General features: G+C 37.4%; 1 protein-coding gene across 1 annotated transcript in view; it reads right to left on the bottom strand.

The window, feature by feature from the left end:
* The window catches only part of SEMA5A (semaphorin 5A), a 312339-nt gene that overhangs the window by 4737 nt on the left and 284315 nt on the right, over window positions 1-23287 (bottom strand). The window contains exons 18-22 of the mRNA XM_053950747.1: window positions 19914-20132; window positions 10529-10699; window positions 5833-5988; window positions 3729-3776; window positions 1265-1476 (exon numbers count right to left, since the gene is read on the bottom strand). Coding sequence (XP_053806722.1) covers window positions 1265-1476; window positions 3729-3776; window positions 5833-5988; window positions 10529-10699; window positions 19914-20132 — 806 coding nt within the window. The remainder of the gene's footprint in view (window positions 1-1264; window positions 1477-3728; window positions 3777-5832; window positions 5989-10528; window positions 10700-19913; window positions 20133-23287) is intronic.

The following is a 23287-nucleotide window of genomic DNA, read 5'->3' as shown; positions in this document are numbered from 1 at the left end:
TCAAAAATGCACTGAGAAATACCTGTATCTCTACAGACACTAGCATTTGCAAGAAGTATCTTCTAATGTAATAACATTCCTGCAGAAAGTAATTCTGCTTAATAAAGCCAGGCATTCCTCCCACAATATTACAAAACTAATTTTATGATTCTATGAATATTTTAATCATATATATGCAGTTCTTCCTATTAGAATGAGTCACTATCTTTTTACTGAATAAGTATTATTTTCTCTTTACTGTCTTAATTCCTCGATTTTCAAGTGGCAGAATGTCTGAAGGTTTTAAGAGCATAAATCCTGTTTTTTTAAAAAGTAATATGGGCATTTAGAATACGAATTTTCAAATGACTGTTTTTTTTTTTTTGTTGTTGTTGTTTCTGTAGCTATCTAGAGAGATGATGTGGAATTTCAGAAAAGTTTAAATGAGGGTCATATTCCACTGCTGACTAGAAGATCCAGACTTTTCTTGCTGGTTTTAATGATTTTCATTAAAATGTCTTTAATTAGAAAGAAAAATGCAGAAATTAAGAACTGGATTATCCAAGTAGGATTTAAGAAAAATCCTCATTTGCAAAAAAGCTTTGCAGCTGCATGAATAAACTTTGTAATCTGAAGATACTGAACTAGGCATTTTCAAAATGCACATCCTTCCTTAATTTAGTGGATCTGAAAAGCAGAGTTATTTTAAAAGGTCACAAAAAGAGAACAGTGATTTGGGAATAATGGTGAAATATAGTATGGATATCATTATAGACTCTCAGTATACCTGTACTACTTTTTCACAGAGTAGTTTGGCTATAAAAAGTAGCTGTGAGTCTGACCCAGAATATATTCGCCAGATACATCTCCCATACAGAGACATAGTGCAGGAAGATGAACAGTGCCCTTGAAACTGGATTATCAGAGCCAAAGGAATTTCTTCAGTAGATGCCATGGTAAATGGCTCTATTTACTTCTTGAACAAGCCACTAGGGAACACAATTAGGAAAAAGATCCCACAAAACAACTTGAGTGATTTGCTTTTTTTCCAGGAAAACCTGCTGTTTAAATTATACACACATGCAAAATCCAACTTCCTGCCTAACAGGGATTGACAAGTGAAAGGATCTGCAATTACAGTACCTCAAGTGAAATCTACTTTTGTCATTAACAATTGGCGTAAGTTGAGCTCAAATGCCACTGCGGAAAAGTAGCAAGGGGAATTCTTTTGATAGGGAAGAAATATTATCTAGGTGCACTGAGTAGCTCCCAGCCCTCTGCTCACCTTTATGGCCTCTACAGAGTCGTATTTGTCCAGTTTGTTGATGTGGTTGGTGATGCTGGTGTTGAGCGGAGCGGGTGACACTGGGTGGATGACAGTCGCGTCGTGGGACTGCTGCTGGTATCGCTGGCAGTACGTGTAAACAAGCAGGGTGAGAAGGCAGCCGAGGATTGAGCTACTCAATCCCACTGCGATCATGTGGAACATGTTGAACTCTGAAGAGTAGAGAGAAGAAGGCAGTCTTAAATTTCAGGCAGTAACAGTAAAAGCTTCAGCTCGGGGAAAAAATGTAGACAAGTGTTTGATTCAAATAAGGATAAGGGAATTTTCATGTCTTTCCCAGAAACATCTCAATTGTGATGGTTTAGCCCTACAGTAGTAAATTCATTTTGCCTCCCTGCAGGAACCATTATAAGAATCTAAGATACCCATACATCTCTTTAAATAGAGATCATTGAAAGATGCTTAAATAAGTTCAGAACACAAATAAAAGAAAAATTAATTGCATTCTGTATGTTTGAATAGTTCATTGGGGTTTTTTCAGACTATATAACAGAGCCTTGTTATATATAAATTATGTATATAGTGTACATAAATAGCTTTTTTCTTTCAGTGAACTACAGTATCACCTCCTCTGCTGCTATTACAGTTTTTTCTCTTATACATAGTGACTCATGGCAAAACTGAAAAAATCCTGATATCATTGAACCTCATTCCTATGTTTCATACACATTTTCCGTATCTCTTTTACTGGATGCATGTCCCAGAAGCAGCAGCAGATGTTTTTTCCATCCCTGCTTTAATACTTGCTGGTTATCATTCTTTTTTTATCTTGGCCAGTTTGTTCCCTTCTCCAGCTCTTGGAACTTTTTCTTTATTTAAGGGGGAGAGAGGAAGAAATAGTAGCATTCTAGGGGGAAATGGGAAGTGGTGAGAGATAGACTCCTTGAATCTCAATACACCTTTATGAAGGGCAGCCAGAGAGTGTAAAGTCAACACCTCAGAGCCCAGCATCCTCTTATCTGCTCTGCTCTTCAGAGGCACAGTAGCATCAGACCATGGGAAACCCTCTCCACCTACACAAGGATTCAAACTGAGAGGAAGCCCATTGCTGAATGAAACTGTAGGAGGGAACCTAAAGCACAATCATCCCCTGATGTTACTGAACAGAGATACCAGATCAGATATGGCATCAGTAGGATTAGCTCAAGATAAACAAATTGCACTGCTTTCCATTTTTATTTCAAACTTGAACTGTGCTTTTTGATTTACTTTAGGGGAGAAATATCACTGAGAAGCTCATGCTGGAAATTTCATCTTAGCATGACTGAAAATTTGTTTGTTGTTGCCTAAATGTATAAATGAAGGATTTAAAACTGATATACTGGTGCTAGTCTTTAAAACATCTCTTAGATGTTTTTGCACTGTGATACAGAAAAAAAGGGTCAGTATATTGGTCTCATTTTTTGTAAAACCTATGGTAGGACCTTTACATGCCTACTGAGTACTTAGAAACACAAACTAATATTTAAGTGTCTCAGCTGACTCTGTCAATAGATCAGTCTATCACTAAAATATCTTTCTCCACCTTTATGAGGGTTTCCCAGTGTTGTAGAACGTGGCAAAATGTTTTCAGAGTACCACTGCTAATTAGCAAAAAATCAAATGATGTTGTCTTGGTTCCCATAACAAGTTACCATATGCACAAGTACCCTTGCATAACCTCTGTGTTTTCACTGTCCTTTATTAGGATAAAAATGCAGCTTATCTGTGCATGGGAGAATACTAGGTCTGGCCAGCTATTACCATGACAGCACAGACTAAGTGTGATAGCTCAGCACAGAAAAAAAAAAAAAAGTTCATTTTCCTTCTTCTTTCTTCTTCTTTTTATTGTTTAGTGGTTTTAAAAGTTTTTCCTTTCAAGAACTATTTTTTTAGGATCACGACTCTCCAGAATGGAAACTTTTATTTACTTTTCAGTTTTGTGTCTGTCAGCGAAGCTGAAAATGAGTCCCAGATAGAGTCTGGGCTATTAAATTTGTTAGCAGGCTGGTTTTCTGCTGTTTATTTGGAGTCTAAAAGAGGTTTGTGCACTTATTATCCTGAACAAGGCAGAGCAACAAATTTACAAATTTTGACCTTCTGATAACTAGATTATTATAGATATTTCTTTTTGAGTACAAGGGTGACTGCCACACTGACAAAGAAGAAAATAAAAACATCCAATAATGCATGTTCTACTCTCAAAGGTCACCAATGACAGATGGATATTTAATGAGAAATCCTGTTGTAACTACATTTTTCTGTACAAGTAACTACTTTTTTCTGTACAAGTGTAAATAATGAGAACACAGCATTTAGAAGATAGAATAATACTAATAAGGGAGTGCAAAAGGTGAAACAAAAGCAAAAAAATGGAGAATCAATATTTCAGCATTTAACAGACATCTTGAGCTGAAAAGCTTACCGCCACATCGTTTCTCTTCTATGCTGCTGGATCGTGCCACAGATATTTCTAGAAAAATAAATAAACCACTTAGGCCAAGGAGAAAAAATATTACTGAGAACTTCTAGTCAGATTAAAACAGAAAGGATTTAAAAATTAATTCTATTACATCCACTTCAAATTCAAGGTAAAAAATATTTTTACTATGTCGTAGAATTAATAGAAAAGCTATGACATCTTCAGACTCCTTAGTTTTCTAAGCAAAAGCAACAACTTATTTTTAATTCTTGCCTCAAAACATCTCTGGAATAAAAAGGATGAAATGCACATGGAAACACTCTTTGTGGAGTTTAGGCATGCAGAGAAAGAATTGATTTACTGAAGTAAACTTAACTACAGTTTAATTACCTTGCGCTCAAATGTGTTCATTATTTCTAGAAGTTGCATCTAGCACTAATGTGAAAAGTGGGAATTTATAAGTCTTCAAAAAAGACAACTGCCAATTTCATAGGTCTCAGTTGTAAACTAATAAAATGTAATTCCAGCCTGTATCCTTACCATTTTTACTTTGAAAAAACAGAACAAAATCTGTTGGCAATCAAGCTTTTCTACTCCTCACTTCCAGACCATGGTTTCTATGAAGGGAAGTTCTGCCTTACAAATCAGTCTCTTGAACCTCTCTGAAAGGGTCAAGGATCACTTGTATACAAGTGGGATAGCTGACACAGTATACCTGGATTTCAAAAAAGCAAAATTTTTAAGTTCTCTGATAACATCTTTCCAAGCAAAAAATGAAGTGAGGGAAAAGATACAGAAATGGGCTAGTACTATGTGCCCAGTTCTTACAACAGAGGAAGGTTTCAGGGATGCAACTTCTGCAGGGATTAATCTTTTCATCTAAGAGCTAGGGAGGAAACCCCTCAGTTAGAGGTCCTAGATGAGAGATAGTGAGCCAAGTGAACCAAAGAAAGCAAGCTGGATTCCCTAAGGTGGGAGTAAAGGGCATGATCTTATCTGCTGTGTTACTGGTAATGTGAGGAGGAGCAGCAAACAAACCAGAAGGGCAAGAGACATGGTGGCTTTTTTCAGATTCTGAAAATGCCTACCTTCCAAAACAAGATGTAGAGCTTATATTGGATTAAGCTGCAGATTCACAGAATGTGGATATTAATAGAGCTTCAAAAGCCTTAGAAAAGGGAAAATACAATGTGGGCATTTTTGCTTTCATACTGACATTTTTCACATTGGTTTTAGAAGAAAATACTATTTGGGAGTGAAAGCATTATGCACCATCCATAAAAACAGAGTTTAACTTTGCTGATGTCTTTGTTACATTGTACTATACTTTACTGCATAGTCACTCAAAGGAAAGGTTGCTGCGCTGAATAAACACAGCTACATTTCAAACGATACATTAAAATGTAAATTTTTCTGTCTGTGAAAAGACCCCTAGCTATTTTTAATGTACATAGGGAGAAAGTTGACTGTTAACAGCAGTGCATTGTGACCATCCATACTATTGTGTGGATTTAAATGACTCCTGTGATTTAAAAACAAAAGTACAGTCATGAGTTTCAACAAATACTATAGAATAATACATAATGTGACTATCCATCAGGTACTTAGCAGTCATGGGAGATAAGGACTGGAGGCAAAACTTATATTATTTACCTTTCTGAGCAGTTATCAAGGTAAGGGAATGTCTGAAATGATTTCCAGATTTACAACCACAGCACCCATTTTGTACATGCAAACCACAAAACCTACAGCAATGTTTCTTTAATAATCCTAGTCCCAACCCCTCTTAAAATAAAAAGCAAACTATTTCTTCTTGCTGTGTGTACTCATCCCCTGCTACCAAGTAAAATGGGAGAGATCCGCAGAATGTTGTGACAGTGACTAACCAAGGCAGTGCCACTGGGTGCCATGGGACAGATTTTTATGTAGACACCAGATCTACACAGACACATGGTCCCTACACAGTAGACCAACATTCTTGTGCTGACTAAAGGTAAGTTCTGCTTCAGCTCATGAATCTGCAGAGAGCAGTCTGGAACAGTGCAATGCCTCAGTCCTGAAACCTTGAGAGATTTCACTAATCCTTCAAGGAGCTGGTTGATCTCACCTGGAATAAAGTTGGAGTCCACAGCACAGGCTCGGCTCTCTGTGGTGTTGCCCGTGCACTGGCTGCCCACAGGAAACAAAAGGATGCACTGTCGAGCGCGGGTCTGGAAGCCAGACGAGTCGCAGTCAGACCACTCGGACCACTCGGACCAGCTGTCTGCAACAGGCAGAGAGGGACACACATGCAGACACTGTGATTAAGGAGCTCAAGTGCACTGAGTGAGAGACAAATAGCTTGTATTTCTGAGTTAGGACAGAAAGCCTCCTCCCCAGCTACCACCATCTAGCAGAGGGTATCTCCTTCATTCCGATAAAACAAAGGCAGTTTGGCTTTGGCAGAAGTCTCTGAAATGTGAATGTGATGGTAAATTTGCCACAGACATCTCATGGTTTTGGCTTCTGCCATGGCCTTTGTGTGTGGAAGTGAGAAGCTGGAGGATTCTGTGGGGGTGACTGAAAGAGTGATAGATATGGAATTAATTCCAGTCTAGGTCATAAGGGTGGACAAGTGCACTGCATTTTTTTAATGTACCTGACCAGTAGCAATGAGAACTATAAGAGTATTCCAATCTGAAACAGGATGTGTATTTAACCACAAAATAGAAGCATCTTGAAGATTTTTTTAAAGATTTCTTTTTTAGCTTTTGCTATTTCAGGTTAATTTCTTGGCCGTAGATTCTCATCTTCTCTTCCCCATTCAGTTTGCCACCTTCTATTTATTTTCTATATTTTTTCCTCTCCTCGTGCAGCTTTGATTAAGATATTTTTATTTCATGCCTGTGTGATCTCAGATACTTTCCTTAAATGAAGTGAATTGATCTCATTCCCATGAGGTGGTATGAATTTACTGCACTCAGCATTCTTACAACTCAAGGCCAAGCCTTGCCTTCATAGGAGTCTTCTGAGTTTGGCAAATACAGGAACGACAGAGCTCAGGTAAACTTTCTTTCTTCTGTCAGCTTTCCCACAGAGACAGGTTTTATGGTTTTGATGTGAAATAAATAGTGTCCTACTATTTCAAACCAAACTTGTTTCTACTTCAAAAATTTAAGTGATTTTATGCCAATACGAAGCAAATTTATAAATCTCATTTTGGCTCAAATGAAAAACTGTGTATTTTCTAATTTGGATTCAAGTTAGATTACAATTTGTGAATTAGTGAAGGTTTTCTACACTGTAAATCAGGTGGAAAGTCAAAGAAGTTTTACAGTCTTTGGGGCCCGTTCCAATACCTTGTAAAATTCCAGAATACAAGGTTCACATTTACTCATTACTTTCCCCTTGTTCACACAGGAAAGAAGTTAAAACCCTCAGTCGTCTAAAATATAACAGACTGCAGCAGAAATATTTGAGACTGCAGTCTTGAAAAATGCCAATCAATAGCTGTTGTTTATTAAATAGATTTACCTAGCAGGTCAGGTAAAAACTAGGATATTGATCTTTAATGAACAATTAGTAACTGTCTTGATGAGGCCTTCTTTGAGCAACAGGACAAATACCTTGATACAATCAGCTTGTAAGATCTTGTTATTGTGAGTAGCAGAAATACTCAGCTCTGTCCTTTGGCTTTTCTGTTTCCTAGGAAAGATCCTGGGAGGGGCTCATTTGCAGAGTGGGTACTAGGAGCACAGAGGCAGATGCCAAAATGTAGTTCAATCCCAGTTCAGGGGGGTAGGAGAGCTGAGGTGGCAGTCAAGCAAATGGACAGGCTTTCCTGCTTTCCAGCTTTTTCCTGCTTTCCTGCTTAATGTGGCACATCCAGGAGATGCTGTTATCACCTCCAGTGTCAGCTTCTAGATCTAAGTAAAATAAGTATATGGATCTTTACCCTAAGTATTTAGTAACAATAAAGCCATGCTCATTCAAGCTTAAAGGAATGTTGCCCATTACAAATATTGGCCCAGTTCTTACTGGTGGCAGAGAGCATGCTTAAGCCAGAGCCAAGATTCTTGTCCAGTCCTGGTATAATTGGGATAGATTTGGCAGGTGCCAAAATACTTGTGGGCATCCTAAATGCATCCTAAATGCACTCTGCAGCCCCATCTTGTCCAATGTACTTTTGACCTGCCAGATGCTTTGCTGAAGAAGCTACATCCCATGATGAAATAGGAACTTCAGAGTACACAGGGATCATACTAAGTCATACATGAGTGACTTGGCAAGGTTACTGTTTTGTCCTGCTCCTTAGGGGACCCATAAAGAAACTATGTGAGTCCTGAAGTGCACCCAGACACTACAGGACAGGAAGTCTGTGGGTCTGGTGCCGAGCTGATCAGCTTCATCTGTCACAAAGAATCACAGAGGAGGAGAGGGGGAACATCAGTGCAAGCATGAAACAGAGGGTCACCCCTGCAATGGTGGTTCCTCACACCAAACCTGTGGTTTGAGGAGGTAGTTGTGAACTCAGTGAGCTGCAGAGAAGTAAGGCACCCAAGACTAACAGATGTATGACTTCAAATTGTCAGCTGTGCCATCCCTGGGAAGGTGATCCCACAGCTTTTGCATGTTTTTGTACTGACTCAGCTATCTTGCCTCATTCCTTTGATTTCTATATCTTCAAAGTATCTGAGGCTCTCTCGCACCTCAGGCAGGCTCCTGAACTGCTTTTCACCTCTAACATGGCAAGGCTTAATCATGACATGTCATATCTTCTTCCTACAGAGTCTTGGCTGGCCTTTGAAGCCAGGTTAAGATAAAGCAGTTCCTAAGAGATCCCTTGGTGAAAGCAGCACTGCAGAAAGATCAGATTAATCAATGTAACATTTAAATCTCTTTCAAGCAGTATTACACCACCATTTCTAAATGCTTAGCTGTTTTGTCCATTATTTGTACATGTAAGTTACCAATCCGAGGACAGAATGTACTTTCACCTCTTAGAAAAGTAGTAAATACTTAAGGTATTTCAAATGCCAAAGAATCTTCGCTCTTTTCACAACTTAAGAAATGTTATACATAATTTCCATTTTTTGCATATTCATTTCTGTGCTGGATAGTTGTTCTCAGATTCCAAGTGTCATTACAATTCTCTTACACTGAGCATGTCACTCAAGCAGTGGATGTCAGCAATGGTGCTTTCAGATCTGCACACTCTTCACCTGGTCCTTACCCCAAGAAAATGGCTCTGCAGGCATTCAGGTGTCTGTCCAAACTTGATCTGTGAAGCACTGCGGTTATTTTTGACCCATACCCATGTGAAAGAAGAGCAGTAAAAAGCAGTTTTGAAATCTATGACTGCTGCTTCAAAAACCTATGGCAAATTTTCAGTGAGATTGAAATATCAATAAAATATTACAGAATGTGAAAAATACATTTTAAGCCTCTGAAACGTTATTGTTTTATAAGGGTTTCCACTTTCTTGAACCAAGATGCATGAAACCAACCTCCTCCTCCATTCTGCATCTGTTCCAAAATTTGGGTCACAAGCAGGTCAAAATAAGATGAAGACATTATTTATGAATGTTTGCAAACTGTCATTTATAGGAAAATGGTGGTAGAAAATAAATGCACAACAAGAGAAATAGCTACAATACTAGCAGAATGAACACTCCAGCTCTGACCTTTCAAAGATGCCTTAAAGGATTTCAAGGCAGCTATGCGACTTCTGCATACAAATGTACAATATTTGTCTCAAAAAAATCAAATAATCAACTGATTTCTATGCTTGGCTTTTTTTTTTTTTTAACCAATTTGGAGGTTTTTTTTTAAACCCAATCTGCTTTAATTTTGATAAAATAGGTACTTTTATTGGGCTGGAAGATATGTAGTGCCTAGAGAAGGAAAGAATCATAACAAGTAACATAATTAATTCAAAGTCATGAGGTTTTTGCCCTCGCATGCATAGCCTCATCATATGAGCAGAAAACTTTTGCTATGAAGTCTAGGAGCTCTAAGTGAAGCAAGTAATACAGTGTGGCACCAGAGCTCCTTCTTTCCTTTTGTTGTTGCCTGTAATCCATTAATCAGCAATAAATTAAAGTTGATTGGTTATAAAGTTTTTGGTTTTAATCTTAATTTCTCACTTACATTTCATTAAAAAAAAATATTTTCCTTTAATATGAGTCAAAGGGCAGAGTCAAAGTTACAGAAATAGACATGATCCACAATATCATACAACTAACAGGAATGCTGAGACATTTAATCTACTAAGCACTCCACAGTCATTTAAAAAGATAAGGTCTTTGTTCCTTAACATTCAAAGTTGAAGATGGAGTTTACAAAGACCATGGAAGTTTTCTTTGTGTTTTATATGAAAACAGGGCAAATATTATCTACTTGAAGGACCTGATATCACCTCACGTGATAACATGTGTTGAATATTAACCTCAGCAATTTGCTTGCTGTGAATGTTTGGTGCTGTAAAAAAAGCACTTCTTTGTGATATTTTTATTAAAAGTCTCATAAACTATTTGCATGGTCCACTTCAAATATTACACAATTTTACTTAATCCAGATTCAGATATAGTAACTTAGATTTTAATTTTTAAAAAGGGAGGAAGGAGGTAGTGTCCTGTAGAACATATTCTGCTAGTACTTGATTTACTGTAGCATTGTAGCATGTAAGAGCTGATTGCGCACTTAATAAGGGAGAGAAATTATTTGCTTCTGAATAATAGATCAAGGACATTATGTTGCCTAAGTGGGAATGCCTTATTTTGTGGCTCATAAAGACCGAAGATGGATGGGCTGACTGGCTGTACCTGGACAGGGCTGTGTGTTGCAGAGTGCCTCCTCCGTGTGCAGGCCAAGGCAGATGTCCCCTCCATACGCTGGGGCTGGGTTTGTGCAGGAGCGCGTTCTCATGTAGTGCCCTCCTCCACACGTTGCTGAGCACTTTGACCAAGATGACCAACAAGACCAGCCTCCATCCACTGAAAAGACAAAGAAGACTGTATTTTTCCAAGCTGATGTGAGACATGACATTATCCAGTAAATCTTTCTCATATTCTGTGGATCTAATTCATGGCCCATTGAAATGGATATTTTTAGCTGCCACTGAAAATAGCTCTCACAAATTTAATCACGATGCAATTTAATTTTAAAAGGCCCTGGTATGCTAGAAAAGTCTAACAAAATTACTCATACATAAAAAACACTTTTAGTGGGTATCATAATATCTTTAAAGGCAAAAATATTTTTTTCCCTTTTTCAGTTTTGAGGAAACAAAATACCAAAACTTGTTTAGTAGAAATATCATAAGCACAGATATAAATAGAACCTAGCCAAATAACAGCAATAGAAGGATGGAGGAATCCAGAATTTGTTTCTCAACCCAGGTGGATTGCCTTAACCCTACAACCCATTTCAAATGATCTAACACAGTTGTAGGTTTTGATGGGCCAATATAATGTTACAGTCTTAACACAGCTCTACCATAGATGTCAGAAGTATAACAATATCAGAAGCTTAAGAAAGCAACACACATTGACAAAAAAGAGTTGCCACTTTAAGTTTCTAAAACAAGCTTTTGAAGAATAAATATTATTATTTACCTTCTCCTCCCTACCCTCTTTTGCATTTACTAATTCAAGTATGTCAAACTATTATCCAGTCAGTTTTCATACCATTCTTCTGAAATGTAGGCTGGACTTCATGGGAGACCCATTTATCATATGGTTTATGACACTTAGCCACTAGACAAGATTTAAATGAAAGTTCACCTCATTGCCTGCACCAGTCTGGCTCCTTTGAGCCCCTGTTCTTACAGCTACTGCTTCAGGATGTGTTTCTGGTATTTAGAGCTGCACCGAAGCCCATCTGCCAAAGACTTTGTACGTGTAGACACATGACAAAGTTGGATGTAACTCTCCCATGGAAGTAGTATTTTCTTAATTCATCTTCTTTTTTTATTTTTTTTTAAGAAAAGAGACAAAACCATAAATTTTCAAAATTTTCATATTCTACAGAAAAAAAAATTTCTTTTCAAACCTTTATTTAAAGCATTATCACTTGAATTCTTATGGAAGTAAATTACTTACTATGTTTTTTTTTATCTTCTCTATTCAATTAATTAAATAGCCTTTCAAGGGATAGTTTCTACTGGTTTACTGAAATGCTATTCCATCATTATCTCTTACCATAAAAAAAAAAGTTTACAAATCTTAAAAAATTAGCTTACAATGAAAATATCTATGTGGTATTTGCATTTAAATTCTCTCTTAGATGGAGATACAGAACATTAAAAAAAGTAGTCCTTTTGGCTTTGCAGGATTGCATATCACAAATGTACTTGGTGAGTTGAGTAGAATGATTTATATGTAAAATCTTCAACAGTGAGAAAATGAGTAGGAGAATTTTGATATTAAAAGCTATACATGCATTTTTATTGTCATTTCAGATACAGGTTCTCAACTGCTAAGCAAACAGATAATTCATTAATGTGTATCAAAGATTATTTACTATTCCTGTAACCAAAGTTGTTGAATATACTGCATTTTATTCCCTGCATTGTTTATTTGCAACACCATCCTAAACATCAAGAAAGCATGGACTGGGCACTTCCTTGCTAAGAACTGTAGTTGTGAAAACTCTTGCAACTAATTTTCTGGACTCTGAAAGAATCCAGAAAATGACAGACAGGATTTCTATAATCTGGTACTATATTCCAACTATGCAATTTAAATAAATTATTTCCATTATTAAGGAATTAAATGATTGCTGCATCATACAACAAATCATCATGCATGAGAGAGTTTTATACCACCCATCATAAATAAATACTGTATCTCAGTAGAGTATCTGACTTGTTCTCTTACTTACATTTTTCTTATTCATACTTTTCACTGGAAAACAAATACGTCTTTTTGCCTGAGATAACTCTATTAATGCAGTATTATGGAAACTCATATCAAAGAAAGCCATAGGTTATTTGTCTTCAGTGCAGATAAAATATACTGTGCAATTTTGTAACAATTTCAAGACACAGCATCTTTTATTCAGAACTTGCCTCTTTTTTCTGTTTTTTAAAATTATGTCAAACAAAAGCAGAAGCTGTTACCCAAGCTATTTATTTCATACAATATTAAGGGTTTAACTTTTCAGATACTCCCTTTTTTATTCTTTTTTTTTTTTTCCTTTAATGTGATCTTTGACTAGCTCAAATGAATGATTAGAGGCATGTCTGCTGCAGCATACAGACCTTCATGAAACAGAATTGATTCTGTCTGAGATTAACTACACAGAACATAAATTGTGCGCAAGCATTGCCAGTGCATTGTTCACTGTAATGGAGACAGTGACCCCCAACACTTCCCTACTTATTTTTCAATGGACCAGAGTGAGAATTACAAATGCACCTGAATTTTAAATTACCATTGATCTACAGGTGGCCAAGAACACAAGAGACTGATGTGATACCCAGGAACATCATCATGTTCCACAACTTCAGTGATCATGGCTGGACTATGTGGCTTCAGGTGTAAAGGGAGAAGTAGGTCTGGGCAAGGTGGGATAGGACAAATATAAAGGTAATGCTAGATTTGATCCTAGTTGAGCTGGACAGTGCAGTTATAACTTTTTTTTTTTAGTGACTATTTACTGACAGGCTGCCTCTAACCTTTCAAGGACTATTGTAACTACCTCTTTTATCTGTCCCCAGAACTTTTTCTTTTCAGCAACAGAGGATAATAAGGCATCATCATGGTTAAATAAGATCAAAGGAGTGGGTATTTACTGCTTGAGTTTTTACAAGACCTAAATAGAGCTCTGTGGTTTCTTTCATCTTTCTTTAAGTTGCTTAGCAACACAGCACCATCTGTTTTTTTTTTTTTCCTCCTTTTTTTCCTTTTGTCATGGAGCCCTTAATGTTATTTCTGCCTCTTATAGGAAGAAAAATACACAGCAGCAAGGAAAGTTCCAGTCACTACCATTTCTTTACATAACCATTTTGTAGAGATTTCGGACAAAAGAAAGTCATTAAAGTAGTTCCACAATGAAAGATTTAAAGAGTCTTTACATTTTCTGACAATTGCTGAGGTTGGTCCCTTTAGGAAGAAGGTACTTTTTAGCTAGGAGTGTGCTATCAAACAGTGCTCTTTCCTTTCGAGTAAAGCAAACAACTTTTTGCCTGCTGGCTGTTGTTGAGGTTAATAAGTATTTCTTCACTGTAATGAAAAAAGAACCACACCACAGGGAAGAGGATGTTCCAGGAAGAAACAGCGTACAGAAATGGGATCTCCTGAGGACAGGACAAAACATCCACACAACTGGAGAATTTCCAACAGACTGGAAAGTAAACTGGATAAACTTGTAAAACTTTGGGTTTTACAAGGAAGTGTGGGCAGACACACTGACCTCACCTGCTTTCATGAGAACACAGATAGAATTGCAGGCTTCTTTATAAACTGTCTGCATGTTGGACAACCTACTTCTCCCTTCCAGACACGTGGGGATCATCCCATTCCACATCACTTAATCTACTACTTAGTCCCAGTCCTGTGGGATACTGCTGCATGTTTCAGGGTGGGAAAGGAGCAATTTTGGCAAAGTGATATTTCTGTGATATCTTTTATTCATAAAAGCAATGCTGGATGAAACAGTCAAAATAGTGCAATGCAGAAATGCAAGGCAAACAAATGAAAAAAAGAAAAAAAAACAATAACAAAATCTAAGGGGCCACTTGGATTTAAACCTATAACTGAGATTTTATGTCAGAAAACCAACAGTTGCTTCAATGAGCAGTTCATCCCTCTTCTTGCTGGCTACAGAAGCAGCCTAGAGAGATCAGTGCACATTTTGAGAGGGGCTTCAGCCTCCATTTACTGGAATATTTTTTTTCCTTCTGATTTATGAAGCTAATGCAGGATAAATTTTATTCTTTTAAATACATTCTTGTTTTCTTGTGGCCAAGTGTGAGTTCAAAGAAAAATAATAGGAGGAAATGAAAACAATAAAGAAGAAAAAAAATAAAACCAATAAAAAGCAACTGGCTTTAGGGGATGCATAAATAACTAAAATAGACTTTCAGGGATTTTTGTATATCTGAAAATCATTATTGCTATTAGCAAGTTTAGTGACATATGAATTTATTCAGATCTTCTCAGCTAAAATGTCACAACTAAACTAAATTAGAACTACTATAATAAAAAATCTGAAATTAGTAAAATCCCAAAATAGTGTCATGAAGTATCAGAATTTCAAATCTAAGAGATGGCAACTGTCCTTTCCCTCTGATCCTCCAACATGCCCTGAGGAGAAGAGAGACCAGGAACTCCTGTAGCTCATGCTCACACAGCTCTGTTTCAAATGTCTTATTAAGGCACATCCCCATGTCCCTATGCAAAGGAATATAGTAGAAGGTAACAAGAAACAAACCAAAACACAAATGAAGAAAAGTTGTCTTTTTCTACAGAGGTAACTGAAGAGATGTGCAATACTGCAAACTAGGACAGTGTTCTTTAGGTTCAGTTGTAATATTGTCAGGCAAACAGATCTTATAGTCAGCAAATTCCTGTAATTTTTGTAGATTTTCAGAATTTATCATTCAAACAACACTTCTCTTCATCATCTATTTTTCTCTTCATAATGTAAATATCATGCAAACCCCCCTAAGGATAATAAAACCCTGATATGACTGATTTTAGATTCATTATTGACTGCAGATTAGTAACTCAGAGAAAACAGAAATGTCAGTGAGCATTCACAGATCTTTTCCATAGTTACTGAGGCTGTTCAGTTCAGTTCTTGCCAGCTTAATGCTATTCACATCTCTGAGACATAAAAAAAGAGCTGAGGCACAGATTCAAAGCATAATTTGCTAGTGCAAAATAATAGTTCAAATTCTCCTGCCCCACAAAGTAGCTTACCCAGATGGAAACAGTACTTTATGAACATGCCTTTACACTACTCTGGCTCATAAACTATTTCTGCAGCTCATTTGGGAGAGTGATAGTTAGTTGAAGGCAAAATTATATGAGGGATCATTCTAAAACTTGAACAATATGGACAAATCATCTTCCAGGACCTGAGTACAATTTGTGACAATTTTCTGGCACTGTTCAATTTACTATTATATATTCAGCCTTCAAATACTATGAGCAAAAGGCCCAGTGACTGCTACCAATCTCAGTGGAGCATTTACTACTGCAGAAAAAAAAAATCAGTTTCTCCCCTGCAGGCTTAAAAATTGTTTAATAGAACTCACTGAAGGCAGAGTCTGGATGACTTCAGTAATTTTTTGAAGTTCTGGGATCCTGCATTTAACTATCAAATTCTGTTTAGTAATATATTAGTAAGTATATTTAAGATGCTGCAAGGATTGCAAGACACTTAACCAGACAAGACAGCCTTGTACACTTTGCTCCATGGGCTTTTTCTTTGTGTTAGTCCTTCAGAGCACTTGGTATCTTCCAGGATGACACTGAGCCCAGATTAATTCTTTGAGAAGCATTAAGTCCTACTGACTTTCAGCATGACTTAAACTCTGCTCAGTATATTTCTCTATCACTCCCCTCTGTCAGCAGTTTACATCATGAGAGGTTGATCCTGCCTGCAATAAGCAGAAGAGGAAGCAAAGCAGAATTGAGCTTGCAGTGGCAGGAAGAGTTCTCTATGGCTTCCATCACATTCCTGCCTGCTAACCAGGATATTTCAGGAAGTGTAATGACTGGGCTGGACTGTTACTAAATGGTTCTGTATCAGATGAGAGCAGGTGAAGCTGTCCTTACCCTGGAAGAGCTCAGGAAAATCTTAGAGAGAATCAAATTCTCTACTGCAATTCTAATTCTAGTGCTATGGAAAATACCTTCAGGTCAAGGTCAGAAAAAAATCCCCTCACATTCCTTAGCCTTTCTGTCTCTTTCATTAAAAATTAAGAGAATTCAAATTTATTGGTGTGCTCCTCCAGTAAGAATTTATTTCCTTCCTACAAGGTCTAATTTATGGGTAAGCCTTATTCTGCAATAATATTTTACTCTCCCATGTCTCAAAAAAAAAAAAAAATTACATCTAGTGCTTGCAAAGTTTTCCCTTCAGATTTATCTGAGATCTGATTTAGTCTCCTATGTTTTTTCTAAATTACTAGCAAACAGTAATTCTGTAGCTGAGGAACTTTGGGATTCCCTGTTGCAGGCTATGATACATCTAAATACTTCATTAATTCTCTACATCTTTATTCAAACTTGCTTTGCACTGAAAAGAAAAATAAAACTTGTCTCTAAATAAAATTATTAGATAGATTAGGGCACCACTTCTCACTTCAGAAAGGCCCACTACACTTTATATCAACTGATCTTTTAAAATATTTTCAAATTCAAAGGGCAGTTTTAACTTCTGCTTTAAAATTATAGGTTTTAGTCTGGGGTATTGTCTATCTCATAAACAACTAGGGCCTCTACAAGAAACTTATAGGTGTGTTTTACTGATTAAAACAATTTCCTTCAAAAACTGTAACAGTGAATAGCTGCAGAGCTTAATAAAAATACCACTTCTGAAAACTTTTGACTAATTTAAACTTTAAAAAACTTCCCAAAAATTCAAGACAGCATTTAATTTGAAAATCAACAGCAAGGGCTGAACAACAAATCTAGCCCAGTATTATAGACAATCTGTGTCCATGTAATGAATGTATTTCAGTTACTACAGTATGGTGATACAATCAGGTATCTCAGAGCTTGTGAGCAGAGCTGGTACCTTACACCACACTGCTCATGTGCTTCAAAGGAGGCTGAGGGCAGTGTCCTATGGAGAGATTCCCTTTGCAAGGGAAGCAGGAGCCAGTGAAAAGTTCTAGGCTGCTTCACCTACTGCATACATCCCTGGGGGGGGTTTGCACATGTTGGTTCAATGGTCTTCTAAATCTTTGATTTAATGAATTACGGCCAAACTACTTGAACAGTGCAGTTACATGAAACGGAATTGTTTATCATTTTATTATCCTGGAAAAAGCAAGGTGCTATGATTCCAGTCTGGGAACTAATGAATCAGATCATGCACTAGGGCTGTGCCCACAGGGAGAAGACTTGGACCACAATTTCCTAATTTTCCAAAAAATGTCAGCTCTCTGTTGGTTCCTTTCCACCTCTCTCCAATAGTCCTTCGTGTAGAAAACATGGACACACTTCACTGGTCATGCCTCTGTGCTTAGAAAGAAACATCATCTCTTCCCTTGATCTCCTTAGATACTCCCAGAGAAGCTACAAAATGAGCAACTGAAGCTACATTCCTCCTTAGTTACAGCAAGAAAATTTCACCAGAAAGCACTGGCTGGTTGTGCCCAAGTGCCTCTTTTAGAACTTCAGTGACTCAATGGGTGTTTCCCCAGATCAAAACAGTGATCCTCAATAGAAGTTCCCCATGGATCTGTGTAGCAGCAGCTCTCTGGCCACAGAGAGCAGGCACAGACTTTCCCAGGCATTTTCCTGGGGAAGGTTGTGAGAAGATCAGAGAAAAGAATGAGAAACAATTCTTATCTCCACTTGCTGCACCGGTTGTTGTGCACATATGGAATATGTCATGGAGATTTGTTTACCAAAGGGTGATTTCTTAATTGGACATTGGATGGTGTCTGAATTGATTGACCAATTAGGTCAAATCTATATCGGACTGGCGGTAAGGGTTACTGGGTTTCTTATTTAGTATAATATAGTATAGCATGATGTAATAAAGCAATTGATCAGCCTTCTGCAATCATGGAGTCAATGCTAATTATTACCAAGCTAGGGGCCTGCAGCAACAGATCTGCCCCATCAGAAGGAGAGCTGGGGGCTTGAGTGCCTCAGGGCATTCAAGTTTTCCAGCAATCCTACTGTTCCTGTTAGCAATAAAACTGCAGAGAAATTTGCTTTCAGTAAACAGCTAGAATGTTCACAGAGCTGCTGGGTTTGTAGGCTGTGTGCCAAAAAATATATTGCTCAGGTTCAATTCAAGATGGAAACATGTTTTTCAAGAAACTGTGTCCTCCTGAGAGGGAAGTGTTTTCTGCACAGAACTTCTGCTTAAATTCTGATGCAAGGAATGGACAGTGACTGTTAGAAGGCTTTAAAAGCTTAGTGAAAGCATTCAAAAAGATTGGAAAAAATACTCATATTATAAAAAGCAATGTATCCATGGTTTCAGGAATACAGTTTTAATTTGAAACCATATATGTATTTGTTAATACACATATATGCTTTAAAATAGTGGTACATATACGTAGTACGTATATTGCCATAGAATTTCTTCAGGTCCACACTTGAATAAATGACAAAGTCTTCAAAAAGAAAAATATGAAGCACTGCTATACATAATTAATACAATTAAAGATGTATGAAAGCTTATTTCTAAATTTATTTGTTGCTGCTGGAAAGCTGAGTCATTCAGTCGTCTTTCCTTCTTCCTCTCTGTTGTTTCTTACCTTGAATTCTCTCTTCCTAAACCAATATCACCTTCTTTTCTTCATGTGTTCTCCTATATCCTTCCCCTTTCTTTTCCCACAAAGCCTCTGCAAAGCTCAAAAACCGTTCAGTTTGAATGTTTCTCTTATGAAGGGTGAGATGTGACTGAAACCAAGATTTTTTCCCCCTAGGTCAGATACAACGATTTTTAATCCAAAGTAGTTCCTCGTAAACATATATTCTACTTGTAATCCCTTTCATAGAATAATAACTTTAAATTAAGGAGAAACTCAAGATTCCAAGAACAATGTTTATGGACTGCTTGAATAACCATCTAATTTGGTGATCAATTGTGAACCCTATTTGCTGGCAACTCTACACTTAAAAGCGAACACAAATTTAATGCCAGCAACCACTTTGATGAAAATAATATTTTGAGTTTAAATAAAGAATAGGCCAGATTCCAAGTCTTGCCAGAATTCTAATGTCTTTTTTCTTCCTATAAGTTTACATACTAAAATTATATTTTTACAGTCAGTCTCACTAGTGAAAAAAGATATAGGTATTAATACTCTTGATAAATTTATTGACATCACATATTACCCAAATCCACTCACATTATAAAGGTAAATTTGAGCTGTAATTGATTCAAGAACCAAAACAAACCCCAAATTCACCACCAAATATTAAAAAAAAACCCAAACCAAATATGGAAGATATAAATTTGAGAATGAGCTATTTTGTTTTAACTTCTTTCATTTCATTTGAAACTTACCTGGACAAGGCAAAATGTTGCATTCCTGGTACTCTAGAGATGGGCCAAGGCAAGGAAGTCCCCCATACTTGGGCTCAGGATTGCTGCAGACACGTTTGCGATTCCGGATACCTCTGCTGCAGTCACGACTGCACTGAGACCATGGAGACCAGGGTGACCAGGCACCATTGATGGTATGAGCAGAGTATCTTCCAGAACGTAGGAAGTCCCCTGACAATCCTAATAAAATAAGGATCGAAAAAGTAATACTGAATTAAAACAGTGTCTCATCCTAAAACGTTTTCCTCTTCAAATTTACTCCTAGGCTTCTAATAGTAAATAATATGAACAGAAGGGTCCTGTCCTTTAGCCTCACAATCCAAACCCTAGTTTCATCTCAAGAATCTTTTCTATACTAGAAATTTCATAATCACTTACACAGAACTACAGTGAAGAGTTGGATCCAATACTTCAGTTAAAGCTTTATGGCCACACTGACTGAATTAGACAATTTATTCCACCAAAGAACGATAAAAATTATCTCTCTCCTGCACAGGAATTACTATCAGAAAATCTCCAAATATATTACATAGGTATAATTGCCTCTGTTTCACAGGAAGAAGGTGACAAAGGAGACAGGATTGAGCTTCCTGTGACCACTCATCGAGCCAGCTCCCCTGGTCCTCCTGCAGAGCTCTGCTTACTTCATCCACCCAGCCTGCCTTCACTGCTGCTGGCTGTGCACAGAGGCTCATGGGTATCCCATGCACTGTACTTATCCTAGTCATATTCAGACTTCAGGTAGTGTCCACTAATAATTCCATAAGGTCTAGCAAAACTACTCTTCTGTGAAAAACAGTGTTTTGCCACTTCAAAAAACAGTTTATTTTCCACTGAGTTGAAGTGTTCTAAGCCATGATTTTCATATAAGCTATGGAAATCAGCCTTTTGCAGACACACACACCCTCCAGAAAATTCCTTTCTAAAATAATCATCTGGCGCGTGAAAGACATATTTTCTAAGTAAGTTTAGTACAGAGAAAAGGCATTAGATTAAACAGCAATGGATGAAGTCTGCTATTTATCAGTGAGAGGGGACACACAGATCTTGTATACAGCATCCAACCAATAGAGCTGGATGTAGCCCTGGGTGAAGTTCTAATAATCTGCAGTTCATTTGAGTATCTCTGTCACTTTGCGGCTTGACCCTGCAGGTGAAAATACTCCCTCAACTGTACTAAGCACAACACTGAAATCACTCTTGAGTTGTAGCTTTACCTCTAAGCATCATTACTAATCATCTCCACCAACACTACTGGGATTTCCTACTGTTGCCAAAGCAGTTCACCTTTCCCAGTAGAAGCTTTATGACTGATGGACCAATAACTGCTGCTTTTATTACAAGTACTTATTTAAGTAGCTGTGATGAGAGAAGGTCCTGTGAATGACACTTCAGCCAGCAGAGGATGTGGCTGTCTCTCTATGCTACAGCTTCAGTATTGCCAACATAAGTACAGATGAATTGCATCAACAGTGAAGAAGTGCAGGGGGATTGTTGGCAGCTCTAACTGCAGCACAAATGTCTATTCTTAAGAAATTGTTTTGTGCCCTACCTACAGGCATAGGCACTGTGGATGTATGAAATGGAGATAAATAATCAGAAGATTTACTGAACGATGCCATGAAAACAGACAGAAATAATACTGTGAAGAGTCTTCCCAAGAGCAGTCCTGCACTGAACAGGATCAGCCTTCTGCATAACTGTGATGGAAGAGCCTCTTATTTGCAGTGTCCACCCTATTTCTACCCATGGTTATCGCATTAGTAACACTGCCTAACTTCTTCCCCAGGAAATACGTTCACAATCATCCCAAAGTAGATGAGGGTTTGCATGTTTTTATTCAATGCTTGATAAAGTGCAATATTGGAATGATGATGCATTGACATAGAAATACTGGTAATAAGAAACTGCTGAAATTAATAAGGAAACAGCAGAACTGCAGTATAAAAATGACTAAAAATGGATAAAACCTTTCAGGAATTATAGAGGGTAACTATTTCTCTCCTGCTGAGCCAGATTCTATTACACAGATATTAAAAGCAGCATTTCAAAAAACATGACATACATTCAAATGCAAAAAAGGGAGCAAGTACAGAGAAACAGAATGTGAATTATGAATACAGGTCCACTTTCGTGCTCTGTGAGACCCTTTTTATACAATTTTGTATCAATCCAGTCATGGAAATTCTCACCTTATGTACACAGGGAGCTGTGAGAAAAAATAATAGTATATTTTACACCATAATTCTAAATCAAGGGGGTTTTTAAGTTATTAAATTAAGAGCAATGTAAATAATGAAAAAGTATTACTCAGACCAGACTGCCACTCATTCCATTCATAAATCACTGCAGGGTGTATCACTTTGTGCTAGTCAACCCATTACACAACTTCATAAGAATACTAGGATATTTTGAAGATATTTTTGCAGCTTTTTAAATCCTAAGAAAAACGTGCAACCTTATGGTATTAGATTTCTTGTGATTTAAATTGGGGACTGGGGAATGGAATCTTCTAAGGGAAAGCTCTAAGGTAGTTTAGCTCTGAAACAGAAAAATATTCCAAAGAGTCTTTTCACTGTGGAGTTTTGTCTGCAGCAAGTGTTCCCATGAGTTTTCTTCTTTCCAAAGCATTAAAAAATTTATTATAAGGACCAGTCTTCTCACAGTTTTACAGTAGTTAATAAAGTGTTCATAAAGGGGCTTTTAGAATTTTCTGTTCAGACAGAAACTACACAATAAAAAATTAACATTATGCCATTAACAGCACGAAAAGTGACAAGATCAGTTTGCATTCAGGAAATACTGTTCTATATATTCCTTAAACAACATTATAGCCTTTTACAGTGAGGGGAAAAGGTACACAGATGAGGGGAAAACAGTGGATATAACTTATCTCAACTTTCCTGTGGGTTTTAACACTGACTTCCATAATTTCCTGCTAGACAAGTCAACAAAGTATGAGCTTGATAAGTGGACAGTGCAATGTGTTGAAAACTGGCTGAGCAACTAGGCCCAGAGGACAATGATCAGCCATTAAGAGGCCAGCTGCAGGAAAGTCACGAGGTTCAATCCTGCTTAACACCATCATTAATGACCTGGACAAGTTTGCCTTGACTATGAAGACTGGCTGATACACCAAAGGGTTGTGTCACACTTTGACAAGGCAAAGAGAAACCTCATGGAGTTCAACTGGGGAAAATGCAAAGTCTTGAATCTGCACAGGAATGACCCCATGCAACCATACTTTGAGGCAAACCACCTAGAAAGCAGCTCTGCAGGGAAGGATCTTGGGGTTCTGGATGAAAGATGAATGTGAGCCAGCAATGTGCCCTTGG

The sequence above is a fragment of the Vidua chalybeata genome, chromosome 1, assembly GCF_026979565.1.
Source record: "Vidua chalybeata isolate OUT-0048 chromosome 1, bVidCha1 merged haplotype, whole genome shotgun sequence".
NCBI classification, from domain to species: Eukaryota; Metazoa; Chordata; class Aves; order Passeriformes; family Viduidae; genus Vidua; species Vidua chalybeata.
This window is presented reverse-complemented; position numbering and strand designations above follow the sequence as displayed.